Raw genomic sequence first — 16,231 nt, 5'->3', positions numbered from 1 at the left:
TTGGTGCCGAACGGGATTGTCCGCGTGTGAAAGGTGGTACGAGTCAGACTTGCTTCCCCACGGTTCTTTTGCGCGGCTCCGGGGATATCGCTGATAGCGAACCTCGAGTTGATTACACGCCATACAACGATAGCGTAGACGAAACTAGTTGGCGATCGCTTCAAATATTCACTAAATAGCGTCATTGTCATAGTATTTCAGTGATTTTTGTAATATAAATCCCCCACACGAGGACAATTTTCTTAGGTTGACTCGGGGTGACTCGGGCCATGACAATACCCGTCATATAAAGCTTAACCAAGACCCGCCCCACCGAAATCCACTCAGCCATGCTTAGATCTCGTGTCGTATTGCGGGCAGCCGCCAAGACTGCTCGGATCAGAGTTCCCCTGGTGGCAGTGGCTCCTACTCGGTTTTTGGCGACCACCGCCGATACTTCGCTGGACCACTACGCTAAGGTATACAACCCTCCCGTATCCTATGCCGGTTTGGACACTTTCACTCGTCGCCACATCGGTCCCAAGCCTGACCAAGTGAAGCACATGTTGACCACTTTGGGCTACAAGGACATCGACGAGTTTTTGAAGGCGTCGATCCCCGAACACGTGCTTGTGAAGCGTCCCCTTCAAGTGGCGCCGCTTGACGGTTACACCGAGCTGGAAATGCTCGCCCACTTGCACGACAAGGCCGGCAAAAACCGCATTGCTCGTTCGTTTATCGGTAAAGGTTACGCCGGTACTCACTTGCCCCCGGTGATCCAACGCAACTTGTTGGAACTGCCCGAATGGTACACTTCTTACACTCCCTACCAACCGGAAATCTCTCAGGGGAGATTGGAGTCGTTGCTCAACTACCAGACCATGGTCACCTCGTTGACTGGGTTGGACATGGCCAACGCGTCGCTTTTGGACGAAGGTACCGCCGCCGGTGAGGCGATGGCGTTGTCGTTCCACCAGCTGAAGAACAAGAAGAAGACCTACGTCGTCGACACCAACATCCACCCGCAAACCTTGGACGTGTTGCAATCGCGGGCCGACAACATTGGCGTCAAGGTGGTGAAGTTGCCCTTGCTGACTCCCGAAGGGCTCAAGGAGCTTGAGGCTCTTGGTAAGGATGTGTGTGGGGCGCTTGTGCAATACCCGGGGACCGACGGGTCGATCCACGAGTTCGCTGACGTCATCAAGACCGTCCACGCTAATAAGGGTCTCGTGGCCATGGCCACTGACTTGTTGGCGCTTACTTTGCTCAAATCGCCGGGTGAATTGGGTGCCGACATTGCCTTGGGTACCTCGCAACGGTTTGGTGTTCCCTTTGGCTACGGTGGTCCCCACGCTGCCTTCTTTGCCACTTCGCAAAAGTACGCCCGTAAGATTCCTGGCAGAATCATCGGTGTCTCCAAGGACCGTATCGGCAAGCCGGCGTTGCGGTTGGCTTTGCAAACCCGTGAACAACACATCAAGCGGGAAAAGGCCACGCTGAACATCTGTACCGCTCAAGCGTTGCTTGCCAACATCTCGGCGATGTACGCTGTGTACCACGGGCCCGAAGGCTTGAAGAACATCGCTAAGCGTGTTTACGGTTTCACCACCATTTTGGCCGACGCCATTGCCAACCAACTGAACCACCAAGTGGTCAACGACAAGTGGTTCGACACTATCACCGTTAAGCTCTCCGGGGTGCTGGCCAATGACTTGCTCAAGACCTTGTTGGACGAATACAACATCAACATCTTCAAGGTGGACGACCTGACGGTGTCGGTGACGTTGGACGAGACCGTGACCAAGGAAGAGTTGGAACAATTGATCAAGGCCTTCACCGGCAAGGACGCTCAGCTCCCCGCCGAATTGCCACAATTGCCCCAAGAAGTTTTGCGTAAGGACCCGATTTTGACCCACGAAGTGTTCAACACTCACCACTCGGAAACCGCCCTCTTGCGCTACTTGCACCTCTTGCAGCTGAAGGACTTGTCGTTGGCCAACCTGATGATCCCCTTGGGTTCGTGCACGATGAAGCTTAACGCCACGGTTGAAATGCAAACTTTGCTGATGCCCGGTTTTGGCCAGATCCACCCCTTCGTCCCTAAGGACCAAGCTCAAGGTTACAAGGAATTGATCGACGAGTTCGAAAAGGACTTGAACGACATCACTGGTTTCGATGCTACCACCAACATGCCTAACCTGGGGGCTCAAGGTGAGTACACCGGGTTGCTGCTTATCCGTGAATACCACCGCTCTCGTGGCGACTACGACAAGCGCGACGTGTGCTTGATCCCCGTGCTGGCTCACGGCACCAACCCTGCCTCTGCCGCCATGTGTGGCCTCAAGGTGGTTCCCGTCAAGTGCTTGGACAATGGGTTCATCGACATTGAAGACTTGAAGAAGCAAGCGGAAAAGCACCGCGACAGCTTGTGTCTGATTATGATCACCTACCCCTCGACCTATGGTTTGTACGAGCCTGGTATTCGTCAAGCCATCGACATTGTTCACGACAACGGTGGTTTGGTGTACTTGGACGGGGCCAACATGAACGCTCAGGTTGGTCTCACCTCCCCTGGTGACTTGGGCGCTGACGTCTGCCACTTGAATATCCACAAGACTTTTGCTTTGTCTCACGGTGGTGGTGGTCCCGGCCAAGCCCCCGTGTGTGTCAAGCTGCACTTGGTGCCCTTTTTGCCTAAGCACCACTTTGTTGAGGTGCCTCACGTCACCAACGAATCGATCAAGGCCGTCAACTCGGCTCCTTTCGGGCTGGCGTCGGTGATCCCTGTGTCCTACACTTACATCAAGATGTTGGGGGCTAAGGCTTTGCCCTACGTGTCACTGGTGGCCATGCTTAACGCCAACTACATCATGAAGCGCTTGCAAGGTGCGTACCAAATCTTGTTCATCGACGGCGAAACCGACGGGTTGCGTCACTGCGCCCACGAGTTCATCTTGGACCTCCGTGAGTTCAAGAAGGTGGGCATTGAAGCCATTGACGTGGCGAAGCGTTTGCAGGACTACGGGTTCCACGCCCCCACCATGTCGTTCCCCGTTGCTGGTACTTTGATGATTGAACCCACCGAGTCGGAAGACTTGGCTGAGTTGGATCGTTTCATCGCCGCCATGTTGCTGATCCGGGAAGAAATTGACGCTTACGCTAAGGGTGAACCCTGGGGTCAAGTGCTTAAGAACGCCCCTCACTCGTTGGAAGATGTTGTGGCCTCGAAGGACTGGGACACTCGTGGTTACACCCGTGAACAAGCGGCCTATCCCTTGGGCTACTTGAAGACCGCCAAGTGCTGGCCCACTGTGGCTCGCTTGGACGACACCTACGGTGACATGAACTTGATTTGCACTTGTCCTTCTGTGGAGGAATTGGCTGAAAAAGAGTAGCCGCTAATAGACGTATAGAATGAAATGAACATAGTAATCGGATATAATTTACGCTATATGATTAGGAATTCGATCACTGATTGGGCTTCTCAAGTTTAGACATTGGATATAGTATTAAATTAGTGAAGGGTATTTATTGATTAAGCAAATCTGATACTGACGGGCTCGCCAGCCAATCTTTTCAGCTTAAGCTTTTCTAAGAGCTCAACGGGGTCAAACTTTTCGTCTTCTTTTTCTTCATCGCTTGCATTTTTCTTGCAGACCCGCACATACGCCCGCTTGTGTTTGTGAACGATGAAGCGGGGCTGAATGACGTAGGTGAGGCTCTTCACCGTAAGCCCTTCGAAAAACTCTTCAAAGTCCTTGTGGATGGCCTTAGTGTTGAATTCGACAAACTCAAACTCGATACAACCTTCGTCATCAAACGCCACCGTCTTCTCTTTGTTGTGAATAGAGGCGGTATCATCATTCTCTTTGGTTTCCGGCGCTTTTGGAGAATAAGGGACGTGGTGGTGGGCGGCAAGCGGTTTGCCGTGCAATCTGGTGTCGTTCATTAAAGCAATGGCGCCGTTCGCCTCGTCCAAGGTGTTGAATCCAGCGTAAGCAGTGCCATTGGGGTACTCGCCACGCCAGAGCGGCATAGACTTGACTGGGATCACGAGAAATTCGCTGTTGTTAGTACCTTGATGTTGCTGTTGACATGTTTGTGTGGCAACACTTACGGAGCTTTCTCCTCAAACAACTTCATGAGATCATTCTCAGTGGTAGTTTGGTCGAGGTTGGTGATAACGATAACTGGCTTGGACATTGTGGTGAGGTAAATCATCCACACAATCACGAATGATTTATATCATGTTTCACTCTGTTGGCCTCCTTCAATTAGCAGATTAAGCTGTACACTCAGTTATCTGTAGTCTGAGAATATGCACGCTGGAAAATATCTTAACGCCGATTTCGACTCGTTAAAATGATTTAATCTGTCACACATTGGAAAGTAGTGGATTCATCGTATGCACGAATTAGTCGGGTGGCTTTCAAAAGTTGCCTTCATAGGTACCCTCGCTGTGCCGCGTGGAGGCGATATTAGCATTAAGGTAAGGTTCCGGTGAACGCCGCACCCCGCGCAACACTCACGCCCATTCCCACGACGCTTAGGGCCCCCAGCCATGGAGTGGTATAACAAAAGACGCTATAACGGGGGTACCCTGTCTCCCATTGAACGGAGTTCATACTATTATGGCCAGTACCCTCTCTACTGCAGTGATTGGTTCACCTTGGGCGACAGGGACACTATTGCATTCTCCACTTACAAAGAAGGCTTCTCCAACAAGCTCCAAGTCGTCCAGGGATATGCTTACGGCAAGGAAATGACCGAGGATAGCGATCCGGACCACACAATTGAAGGGTTCGACTTCAACTTAGCGGCGGAAGTGAACTTGGACTACCCGATAACCCACCTCCAATGGGACCCTCTTAATACCCCCCGGTTGGCAGCATCGCTGGATTTATTACGATTGTACAAACTTGAGTACGACGATAATGATACTATGCTCGTTCAAACCCACATGCTTGCCAATAACCCCACCACCAAGGACGATATCAATACATTCCCTCCAGTGACCTCATTTGACTGGAATTCCACCGATCCCAGCATTGTTATCACCCTGAGCATTGATACCACTTGCACTGTATGGGACTTGCATCGTACCTACAATGATGAAGGTTCGGAAATGGCTACGGTGAAGACGCAGCTTATCGCGCATGACCTGGAGGTGTTCGACGTCAAATTCGTTTCCAAACTGACAGACATATTTGCCCTGGTTGGCAATGATGGCCTGATGCGTGTGTTTGACTTGCGGCTGCTTGAGCACTCTACTATCATCTACGAGCCCCCCGCCACCAAGGCCATGAACACCAAAGCATTACTCAAATTGCTGACGCTGAACATTGACCAGCACCACTTGGCGACCATCGGGGTCAATTCCAATGAAGTCATCATCATTGACATGCGGATGCCGGGGCTTCCTGTTGCTCTGATCGATGGGTCGCTCGGCGGGGTTCTGCCGGCAGCGATCAACTCGATCCAATGGCATCCCACGTCCAACTATTTGTTGACCGGAGGTGACGATTGCCAGGCTCTAGTGTGGGATTGTTCAAAGTTGTCCGGTGAACTGAGCACAGTTATTGACACTCCAGTGTTAGCTTATGAAGAAGAGTATGAAGTTAACAATGTGTGTTGGCGGCGTGAACAGGGAGACTGGTTTGGTGTGGTCAGCGGTAAAGGGTTCCAAGCTGTAGGCTTTTAATATAGATAATCAATACCTTTAGCACTGACATACCCTTCAACTGATATCGTATCTGCTTATTGTGATGGTTATGAGGGCGGCTACGATTTCTAAAATCCCGCAGGCCACGTTGGACTAGTGAAAAATTTTCACTTGAGGGGTGAGAGGGGGGTGAAATTAGACAAAAATTTTGAAAATACAAGTTAATATTCAACTCAGTAGTGCTATTAAACTAAACTAACTAGCTTACTTCTTAGCAGCCTTTTGGGCGGCCTTGGTAACCTTACCAGCCTTGTCGGACTTTTCGACGGCCTTGATGACACCGACGGCGACAGTTTGTCTCATGTCTCTGACGGCAAATCTACCCAAAGGAGGGAAGTCAGTGAAAGCTTCAACACACATGGGCTTGGTGGGGACCATCTTGACGATGGCGGCGTCACCAGACTTGATGAACTTGGGGTTGTCTTCCATCTTCTTACCCGATCTTCTGTCGATCTTTTCAATCAAAGTGTCGAACTTGCAGGCAATGTGGGCGGTGTGACAGTCCAAAACGGGAGAGTAACCAGCCGAGATTTGACCAGGGTGGTTCAAGACAATAACTTGAGCGGTGAACGATTCGCAGCCCTTGGGGGGGTCGTTCTTCGAGTCACCACAGACGTTACCTCTTCTGATTTCCTTGACCGAGACGTTCTTCACGTTGAAACCAACGTTGTCACCGGGGACACCTTCAGCCAATTGTTCGTGGTGCATTTCCACGGACTTGACTTCGGTGGTGACACCAGCGGGGGCGAAGGTGACAACCATACCGGGCTTGATGACACCGGTTTCGACTCTACCGACGGGCACCGTCCCGATACCACCGATCTTGTAGACATCTTGCAAGGGCAATCTGAGGGGCTTGTCAGTGGGTCTGGTAGGGGGTTCGATAGCGTCAATAGCTTCCAACAAAGTCTTACCAGTCGACTTACCAGCCTTGGTTTCCTTTTCCCAACCCTTGTACCAGGGGCAGTTGGTCGAGGCTTCAATCATGTTGTCACCGTTCCAGCCCGAGATGGGGACGAAGGGGACGGTCTTGGGGTTGTAACCGACCTTCTTGACGAAGTTGGTGGTTTCCTTAACAATTTCGTCGAATCTGTTCTTGTCCCACTTAACCGAGTCCATCTTGTTGATAGCAACGATCAATTGCTTAACACCCAAGGTGTAAGCCAACAAGGCGTGTTCTCTGGTTTGACCGTCCTTGGAGATACCGGCTTCGAATTCACCGACACCCGAGGCAATGATCAAGATAGCACAGTCAGCTTGCGAGGTACCAGTGATCATGTTCTTGATGAAATCTCTGTGACCGGGGGCGTCAATGACGGTGACGTGGTACTTGGGGGTTTCGAACTTCCACAAGGCAATGTCGATGGTGATACCTCTTTCTCTTTCAGCCTTCAACTTGTCCAAGACCCAGGCGTACTTGAAGGAACCCTTCCCCAATTCGTCGGCTTCCTTTTCGAACTTTTCAATGGTTCTCTTGTCGATACCACCGCACTTGTAGATCAAGTGACCGGTGGTGGTAGACTTACCAGCATCGACGTGACCAATGACAACAACGTTAACGTGAGCCTTATCCTTACCCATTTTTGTTAGTTGGAGGAAAAAAAAGCGTTGCCAGGGGTATACTTATATAGGTGTCCGCACCTTTGTGTGCAGTCCGCCATCGAATGCAGAAAATTTTTCTCTTAGGTTTGCGGTGGCAATGCATCCGATGTATGTCACACGTGAGCTAGGGTGATAACCCTAACCGACATAAATCTTCCCTAAACTCTTAATTTGGTGTCAATTTCGACGATTAAAAGTGATTACCTTATTGTCAAGTCGTCTAGGTAGATGTCAGAGTAATTTTGAGTGCCATAGTCTATGCCAATTTTGATTTATTTGAGGTCAACTTTTTCTATGGAAAAGGCGGCATCCCGTTCAAGGCGTTTTGCCACCTCATGTAGCCTTTATTAGAGGGTGAATTCCGTATCCCGGAAATTCCATTTCCGACTTTTAGGGTTGAATGGGTTTATTGCAATGAACGAGTTTGGGTTCAATCCGCCATTACGTATTAATTACTATGATCTTAAATACACTTGCACTCTAACGCGAATAGTTTCATTGCCCAAAGGCGGTTGATCGTTGACGATCATTGATGTGCCTGATGTCATGTTGGTGTGCAACGTGGAACATTCGAGCAACTTCCGACTGCGTGGAAGACACGTACACCCCAGGCGGCATTCATCTCACCCCGTCACCCCGTCACCCCGTCTATTCTCGCGTGTGTCTACAATAAGCGGTAACTATTAGGGTCGTAGTATTTCTTACTCAGGTTGGTTTTTAATTTATCTATCATCCATCCGTCGAAACATGATGGCTCATCGCAATCAAGGAGTTGCCCTGCATTGAGCTCATCGCATATATTAATTGTCATGGCTGCTCCGCCTGTAGCCGTGGATAGTGCTGTAAGTTTCGATCGCGAGCATCAGTCGACAAATGCGGCTAGTAACTCAGATAGACGAGATTAGTGGTTACGCTAACTATTAGGGTAAAGATAGACGTGTGGTGTACGAACTGATGGAAGTGTGCTTCTTTAATAGATCAGATTATCAGATGTAGCTTAGACTGGCCTCTGAAGGTTTTACATCGAATGAAAGATGCTCTCTTCCCCTCACCGTCTAAGCTGTCAAAGGGAGCACCTTAATGTTCAATTGGACGATAGACGTCAAATGAGTCACACATATGAATTACTCGTGTAACTATTCCGTATGAAAGCGGTTGACGTTATCGACCCAAGAATTCTGGAGAATATCTGCATGTTGCCACTTTTTCCATTTTCTCACCAAAACTCATTTATCTGATGTTTCGTCTTGTGGCGCAGTAAAGCAGTTGAACATGGTAGTTGTTCGAATTCCATGTAAACCTTAAAATGCGACGAATGTCCCAAGGTAGCCTACATATATATATAAGAAAGAAATGGCTTTCAAGATCTCATTAGTATATCTCAGTTTGTGTTACGTCAAGCACATGATACGACCAGATACTAAGTGCAAAGATAAAACTAAGAACTGAATCAAGAGGATGGATGTATCTGTGCTGTTGACTCGGTATAAAATTTCATACATAGTAATCGTCGTAGTTATTGATTTCATCACCTCATGCGTTGTAGATGTAGGTGCCATTGAGTTCACATATCAATACTCAGGCGAGTGGTCAGTGTAGACGAACGACGACGCTGGTTCCGCGCGTACGTGGGGTCAGTCTTCTTGCCTTTGGTTTCAGCGAAAAGGCCCAAAATATCAGTGAGTGAAACCACCCCAATCAACTTACCCTGTCCGGGATCCTTAGTAGGGGTATCTTGCAGCTTCAGCGGCGATTCGACAATCCACAACCGGTGCGATTGAGTTGCCACAAGCTTAGCAACCACCCGTCCCAACGTCAGCAGTTTTCTCACGTGGAAGATGGGGAATTGATCTTGGCCACGCTCGATACCCTTTTGCAGAAGGTTGTAGGAGATGAAATTGAGAACCAGCTTGAATAAGAGAGCAGAGTTCTTCGATGAAGTAACATTTTGGACGTCAGTGATGGAAATGTTGCCGATCAATTGGTGCAGGTGATCGATGACAGCCAATGACAGGACTCGTTCGGTATGCATTTTCGTGAGAGCTTCAATCAATAATTGATCATCGTAGATGGTCATCGGGTTGGTGGCACCTATTTGCAATTGCTCAAGAGTTTGATCGAATAATCCTTCTAACAGCGGGAATCGACGAGCATTTTCCCACATGAACCGGATCAACCGTCGTTGTGATAAGATACCCGTAACCTTGCCGGAATTGTCGGTAATTGCCACCCGATGAACACCATTTCCGAGAGTCTCCATGACACTGGGCAAGTAGTCGTGTTCATTGAATCTGATAAACGGGTTCTTCGGATGCACATGGATGATGAATTCAACGGGGACTTCTTCACCCCGCTTAGCTTTGGCAACGTACTCGGCATTGGCAGGAGCGTCGCCCACCGATATCTTGTTCATTACAAGGAGAAGGTACGTATTCAAGTCGGAGTAGTCAAAGGTACCGCAATTGGTCAAGTCGGTGTCGTTGGTCCGACTTACGGGGACCAGGGTCAAGTTGTGAGACTTCAAAGTCTCAAATGCTTGCTGCACCAGGACTTTAGCAGGGATCGAGATCAATTTGTTGCCATCGGTCAACTCACTTAATTGGATGTCGTTCCAATCGCCAATGACCAGTCCCGTGGCCAGCAGTGCTCGCAGCAGCACCAGGGGATTGCGGCTGATCAGCATTCCGAGAGACTCGTCATCTTGATTGAGAGGTGGCGGCAGCAGTAACATCTCGACAATCAGGGGCTTGCGCAGCGGATTGGGCAGCGCTGCTCCCGTGGCTCGAGTGAATGGCAGCATGAGTTAACTGAACGTGAATGGGTGAGCGAGCCGCAATTTGCGATTGTCGACACTGAGAAAAAAGGATGTATTGAGCCCTGAGGATCGAACTATTTCGAGATTTTAGGGGCGAATTTCAAGATACTCGCAAATTTCGCACTGTGTTGCCCGATGGTAGCGCCTCGGGAATACCTGCGGGTTTAATCTGGGGCAGCGTGAAGGGACGTTTGGGGATGGGATATATGGCAGTGTCACCCAATGACGGGCGTCAAGCCCGACAATTATTGGAAATCTACACTAAAATCTGTATTTTTGTTGAGATGACCGACGCTACGCCCGGGCGTGCCCCCTGAGCCTATGAAACATCGACCCACTTAATGAAAACGTTGAGCCACTCTTGCGCAGTGGATAATGTCCTATCCGCATTGGGCAAAGTTCAGGCGTAGTGCGGGTGTGTGTGTAGAGTTGAGTGATTAATGGGGACGGGGCGGGCCTACGTGGGGGGAGGTGTGTGGGTCGCCGCACCTGAGAAGGCGACCCACACTAGAGTTAGGTAGCCTAACCTTGACCCGTGTAATCCCGAGGATGGTTGGGAGGGGGGATGCGACTGTGTTGTGGGCTTCGGTAACGGTAATCCGTCCGCCCAGCCGCACGTGCACTCAGAAGCCATCGACGATAAGCAGTCACAGCCGATTAGGTTACGTCTAGGGCAGTGTCTTTAAAAGTACCCGAGGTTGTTTTAGAGAGGGACCTCCGTTTCCCCGAAGTTTAATAGAGTTATCTTTCTTTTTTCATACTTTTTGGGCCTCACATGCCGCAGCGAATTTCCTGTCTATAATTATCTGTTGGGTAAAAAGAAATTTTCTCCCAAACGGTGATCCGAGTTTAAAAGGGCTCACCTCCCGCAACACCACAGGAACGCATCATGGTTGAAACCGTTGACATTACCTCGCTTAACGCTGTGGCCGCGGGTACCAACAAGGCGACCCCCCGTATCGTCGCTCTGGGGTTCGGGGGTAGATTGATGGGTACTTCCGACATGGTCAAGGTGACTGCCGAGGAAATCACTCAAACCAACGAAATGGACATCAAGAATAAGGCTGGGTCGCAATACTCTAAGGTGGTTCACCCTTCGGAGAAGCCCTGGTCGATGTCCACCTTTGTGGAAAAGATCAATTGGTTGAACATGATTTTGGTTGCGGCAATCCCCCTTTACGGTTTTGTTGAGTTGTTCCGCATTCACTGGGATCCCCGCACTGTGGTCCTTGGGTTCATCCTTTACGTGTTCCTGGGTTTGTCGATCACTGCCGGTTACCACCGGTTGTACGCTCACAAGGCTTACGATGCCGCTCTCCCCGTGAGAATGTTCTTTGCCTTCTTCGGTGCTGGTGCCATTGAAGGGTCTATCAAGTGGTGGGGCCACTCGCACCGGGTGCACCACCGTTACACTGACACTGCCCGTGACCCTTACGATGCTCGTCAAGGTTTCTGGTACTCCCACATGGGTTGGATGTTGACCAAGCCTAACCCCAAGAACAAGGCTCGTGCCGACATTTCTGACATGATGGCCGACCCTGTTGTTGTTTTCCAACACAAGCACTACATGTACTTGATGTTGTTTTCTGCCTTCATCTTGCCTACCATCATTGCTGGCTTGGGCTGGGGTGATTGGTACGGTGGTTTCATCATCGCTGGTGTGTTGAAGTCGTGCATCATCCAACAAGTGACTTTCTGTGTCAACTCGTTGGCCCACTGGATTGGTGTGCAACCGTTCGACGACCGTCGTTCGCCCAGAGACCACGTGCTCACTGCTTTGGTTACTTTTGGTGAAGGTTACCACAACTTCCACCATGAGTTCCCTTCGGACTACAGAAACGCTCTCAAGTGGTACCAATACGACCCGACTAAGGTTGTCATCTGGACGTTGTCGAAGGTTGGTCTTGCCTACAATTTGAAGATGTTCTCTCAAAACGCCATTGAACAAGGTTTGGTTCAACAACAACAAAAGAAGTTGGACCGCATGAAGGCTAAGTTGAACTGGGGTGCCACCGTTGACGAGTTGCCCGTGTGGACTCGTGACGAGTTTGACGCTCGCGCCAAGGACGAAGGTCTTTTGATTATTGGTGGTATCATTCACAAGGTCGGTCCTTTCATTAACGAACACCCTGGTGGGAAGGCGTTGATCAAGGCCACCATCGGTAAGGATGCCACTAAGGCCTTCTCGGGTGGTGTTTACTACCACTCCAACGCCGCTCACAACTTGTTGAAGTCAATGAGAGTGGCTGTGATCAAGGACGCCGAGGTGACCTCGAACACTTTTGATGCCCAAAACTTCTTGGAACAAAAGGAGAAGGCAAACGCGACCAACTAATCAGCTGGTGATGATTATTTATTTTGGTTTAACGGTATAGGAATAGAAATAGGATGAAAATCTTCAGTTTACAATATATGCATTTATGACGTTATAATAATTACTCCGATAGTTGCGCGGGGAGGAGTGCGGACTTTGAAATGTTCGGAAATCCAGAGGGAGCTGGCTTTGCGGATGAAGCTTATGGGTTGCACAGTGTAAAGTGCAGCACATCTCCAATTGTTACTCCTTCATTGGCTGTGGTAATGCAGACTCCGGACTCAATTGTGAAGATCTGATCGTTTTTGTGAAGTGGGGTGAGAATTTCCCTTTCCAGATCGCGCTATATGTAAGAATGGTCTGACAGACAACAACTCTAATTTGACTACAGTCAAGGTGGCGAAAACGGAACCAGTACTTGATTCTCATAGTATAGCCATTATCCAGAGGTACACTATAACTCAATCGGAGATTTAACCTTGAAGAGTAGGTATTTCTGAAGGCAATTTAAAGTATCGAGCTGCAGAACATGCAGGAGGAACAGGCCACTAGGCAAACTCCGGGATACATAATTCCACTATGGGGTTTGGAACGACGGGATAAAAGCAAAGGTATAAAAGGGGATAATGACACCACTCTCATTTCTTCTTCAGAACCACTAACAAATTCATAATGGCTTTCCAAGTTCCCCTCGGTGCATACTTCTTGAAAAGAATCCCGGACATTGTCTTGTGGGGTGGCTCTTTCTCCGTGTTGGTGTTGTGGCCCCATGCTTTCCCTTATATCTACAACAAGATTGACAACGTGCCCCCCATCAACGCCCAATCGTTCATTGGTACGAAGCCAATCTACCAATGAGTGAATTGCCCACATATACGAATTAATGACCATCAATACAAGTTTAGCGACTAATTCTGTAGACCATCCATACAAAATCAAGGGAAGAATGGAGGCAATTGAATAGCTTCGGACTTTTTAAGCAGCACTCGCGACTGATTTGAACTCAGAGATTCTCTATTGATATTTGGCTCATTCAGTTTGTACGTTTGGTTTGTTCCGACGATTACAATATTGTATACCACGAACATGCTAAGTGGTTACTGTGTTATATCAGATTGTAGAAGTTTTGGAAAAGAGTCCCTTCCACCAGCACAGAAATGTTAAGTCAGCATGACTATAATGGAGGCATGATTTGCTCTGCAGGCATCCCGAATACGAGACGCTCGTTAGTTCTAGCGAGAGCGGCATCTAATCGATTTTGAAGAGTCTGCGTTCACGTTTGCACGGCAAAATCTGTGTTTGCGCTGACCCAAATATACGAACCGCTAAGCAGACGCGAATTTCATATAGACCTCCAAAAGTCTTTCATGATCTACTTGTCAATTTCAATTCCGTTTCCGATAGATCGTGTAACCTCCACTCACTCAAAGATATGTGGCGGTGGCGAATCCGAGAGTGGTGAGCATTCCGCAAGGCGTCCCCAATAGCGTTCCATTTCTGCGCATTTTAAGCACCGTTAAAAGCGCGATAACTCCGAATGCGTCAACCAGCGGCGTCGGCTCTGACTCCTAAGTAACTCTTGAACTTTCTTCGTAGTATTCCACACGTTATTGAAGCGTTATTGGTTCAATAGTTTGCCTTCGCACATAACCGTGGCGTGAACGCTCATGGAGGCAGTGTAACGTCTCCTTAGCGCCCTCGACAGAATTGCTTCAACCACAATGCATAGTAGCAGGATGTATTCGAATTTGAGTTTCGACGTCTAGAAGACCTATATTTTCTCACACGAATGCCCGGCATCACCACTGTTCTCGTATACCCCCCTCTCTTCCCCCACTTCCAGTGCAGTAACGGCGTTGGCGGTGGCTACGCCCCCGACGCATTCCCCAAAAATGCGTCAACTCTACCAAAAAATCCATCACGAATACACGGCACGAGGGCACAAACCATGAGAAAAGCGGTGGCGAGGATTCTTCCACAGGGTCCTCGCGATCTTGGCGGTACCCTTCTGGGTTTACGTCTTGACATCATGAGCATTGGTGAATTCTACGTCTCCCTCGACGACCCTCACCGAACGTGGCTGCCTGGTGACGAGGTTCTGGGTCAAATCATCCTTGCCACTACGAAAAACCTTGTCAATGTGGCAGTGACACTTTCCTTGATTGGAGTGATCAAAATAAATTCCCTGAGTCACAAACTACGCCCAGTAAAGCAGGAGTTGTTCAACCACACCATTCGAATTTATGGTGACGAAACAGGCCAAGCGGGCTTATTCAAGGGCGAACATCGCTTTCCGTTTATTGTCAAATTGCCCGTGAAAAGAATTTTCACCAGCATAGAATTTGGAAAAGGGCTGATCAACTATATCCTTCGGGCCGCGATTGGATCGACACAACTGTCACCGATATCTCAATCTGGAGAGTTGAGCAACCCCACATGTACTTCAGAGAAGGTTCTCAACATTCTCAAACCCATTGATGTACTGTTATTACCTCCAGCCAAGCCTAAACGTCTTATTATTAAAGACCCCCGACAGCAACGATTACTAATGAGGACACACCTGGTTAGTTCATCTGCTACGTTACTGACCACACTGAGTACAGAACTGAATGCCACTGATACACCATCAGAATCTAGTGGTAGCATCAAGTTATCATTCGAAATCCCTCAACGAGGTTTCATCAGAGGTGAGCTGATACCCATGCGATTACTGATAAATCACTTTCGCCAACTTCTGGACTTGAATGGGGTAATTGTCACCCTTGTAAGGGTCTGTCGCTTAAACAATGCCCCTGGAGGATTTTTAGAACTGTTTCGAAAAGATCTTCAGCAAGTCATTCTTCCGCTCTACGTTGACCCCGAGTCGAAACACGGGTTGGTGACCACAAACTTACGCGTGCCCCCTGATGCCTTCCCCACCATCGAAAAATGTCCTTTGGTTGGGTTTCAATATTATATTGAAGTGCTCGTTAATCTACTGGGGAAACCCGTCGACATCAATGGCGGGGCACATACACCAAGACTAGTAGATCAGGAAGGGAATTCACCTGTTGGACTTGATGCATCAATTGAAGCACCTTCTCGTGTGGCGTTCGTCAATACTGACAAATTCAAACGTCTGCGAAAGTTTTTACAGCTTACGCAAGAAATAATTATTGGGACGCACAGGCTGATTCCCAATGATGGATTACTGCCCTGGCTGCGAAGACTGTCTCTGCTGGGAATGGCCCTGCCACAAGTTGGTACCAATCCAACAACCCCCCTGGAACCTCCAATGCCTCTGGTACTCGAGCAAGAATTAAGAAACTCCCCCGAATTTTCTGAAGTGCCAGGTTATACCGAGAACATTGACACAGACATTCCCAATAATTTCGGCGTGATTGCAACGCCGTATCATGAAGTCAGCGTATCCGAAAGTAGCGACGAAAAGCAGCGCTTACAGGCTCAAGAAGCTGCACTTCTACCACTGGCACCTCCGGATAGTGACGACGATGCTCTGGCAACCACCGATGTGCCTGAAGCCCTCCCTTCGCTCCCTCCATACATGGGCAATCCCACCGCTGGCGGTGAAAATGTTTCAGATACACTGGAACAATAATTGCTCGGTTTTTTATAGATGTATTATATGTACATTCCGGTATTTATATATGCATTTAACTTCTCTTTACTAAGTTAGCGAACCCGACTCTCCACAAAAGTGCATTGCTTACAGATGCGTTGCGAACAATCCACAAAGGGCANAAAAAAAAAAAAAAACGAAGCAACCTATCAAAGCAAAATGCTTAGCAGGGCCAAAAAG

The 16,231-nt window shown here is 48.9% G+C and overlaps 7 protein-coding genes across 7 annotated transcripts; 4 read left to right on the top strand and 3 right to left on the bottom strand. All coding sequences in view use genetic code 12, as the record gives it.

The window, feature by feature from the left end:
• Nucleotides 1-329: 329 nt before the first annotated feature.
• On the top strand, nucleotides 330-3,374 carry GCV2 (glycine decarboxylase subunit P; the record flags this gene model as incomplete). The annotated part of the gene is made up of 1 exon (XM_034158683.1): nucleotides 330-3,374. The coding sequence occupies one exon, from the start codon at nucleotides 330-332 to the stop codon at nucleotides 3,372-3,374; it is 3,045 nt and encodes a 1,014-aa protein (XP_034009523.1).
• Nucleotides 3,375-3,514: 140 nt separating this feature from the next.
• DIURU_005674 (uncharacterized protein) lies at nucleotides 3,515-4,015 on the bottom strand (the record flags this gene model as incomplete). Its single annotated transcript, XM_034158682.1, has 1 exon — nucleotides 3,515-4,015. One exon carries the CDS (start codon nucleotides 4,013-4,015, stop codon nucleotides 3,515-3,517), a length of 501 nt encoding a protein of 166 aa, XP_034009522.1.
• A 525-nt stretch (nucleotides 4,016-4,540) lies between these two features.
• DIURU_005673 (uncharacterized protein) lies at nucleotides 4,541-5,680 on the top strand (the record flags this gene model as incomplete). The annotated part of the gene is made up of 1 exon (XM_034158681.1): nucleotides 4,541-5,680. The coding sequence occupies one exon, from the start codon at nucleotides 4,541-4,543 to the stop codon at nucleotides 5,678-5,680; it is 1,140 nt and encodes a 379-aa protein (XP_034009521.1).
• Nucleotides 5,681-5,905: 225 nt separating this feature from the next.
• TEF2 (translation elongation factor EF-1 alpha) lies at nucleotides 5,906-7,282 on the bottom strand (the record flags this gene model as incomplete). The annotated part of the gene is made up of 1 exon (XM_034158680.1): nucleotides 5,906-7,282. The coding sequence occupies one exon, from the start codon at nucleotides 7,280-7,282 to the stop codon at nucleotides 5,906-5,908; it is 1,377 nt and encodes a 458-aa protein (XP_034009520.1).
• Nucleotides 7,283-8,867: 1,585 nt separating this feature from the next.
• Nucleotides 8,868-10,034, bottom strand: SDS24 (Sds24p; the record flags this gene model as incomplete). Its single annotated transcript, XM_034158679.1, has 1 exon — nucleotides 8,868-10,034. One exon carries the CDS (start codon nucleotides 10,032-10,034, stop codon nucleotides 8,868-8,870), a length of 1,167 nt encoding a protein of 388 aa, XP_034009519.1.
• Nucleotides 10,035-11,007: 973 nt separating this feature from the next.
• On the top strand, nucleotides 11,008-12,453 carry OLE1 (stearoyl-CoA 9-desaturase; the record flags this gene model as incomplete). The annotated part of the gene is made up of 1 exon (XM_034158678.1): nucleotides 11,008-12,453. One exon carries the CDS (start codon nucleotides 11,008-11,010, stop codon nucleotides 12,451-12,453), a length of 1,446 nt encoding a protein of 481 aa, XP_034009518.1.
• Nucleotides 12,454-14,221: 1,768 nt separating this feature from the next.
• RIM8 (Rim8p) lies at nucleotides 14,222-16,030 on the top strand (the record flags this gene model as incomplete). The annotated part of the gene is made up of 1 exon (XM_034158676.1): nucleotides 14,222-16,030. One exon carries the CDS (start codon nucleotides 14,222-14,224, stop codon nucleotides 16,028-16,030), a length of 1,809 nt encoding a protein of 602 aa, XP_034009517.1.
• Between the last annotated feature and the right edge of the window lie 201 nt (nucleotides 16,031-16,231).

This window comes from Diutina rugosa (assembly GCF_008704595.1).
Source record: "Diutina rugosa strain CBS 613 chromosome Unknown scaffold5_size317247, whole genome shotgun sequence".
NCBI lineage: Eukaryota > Fungi > Ascomycota > Pichiomycetes > Serinales > Debaryomycetaceae > Diutina > Diutina rugosa.
Note: the sequence above shows the minus strand (reverse complement) of the source record. Positions and strands in the feature narration are given on the sequence as shown.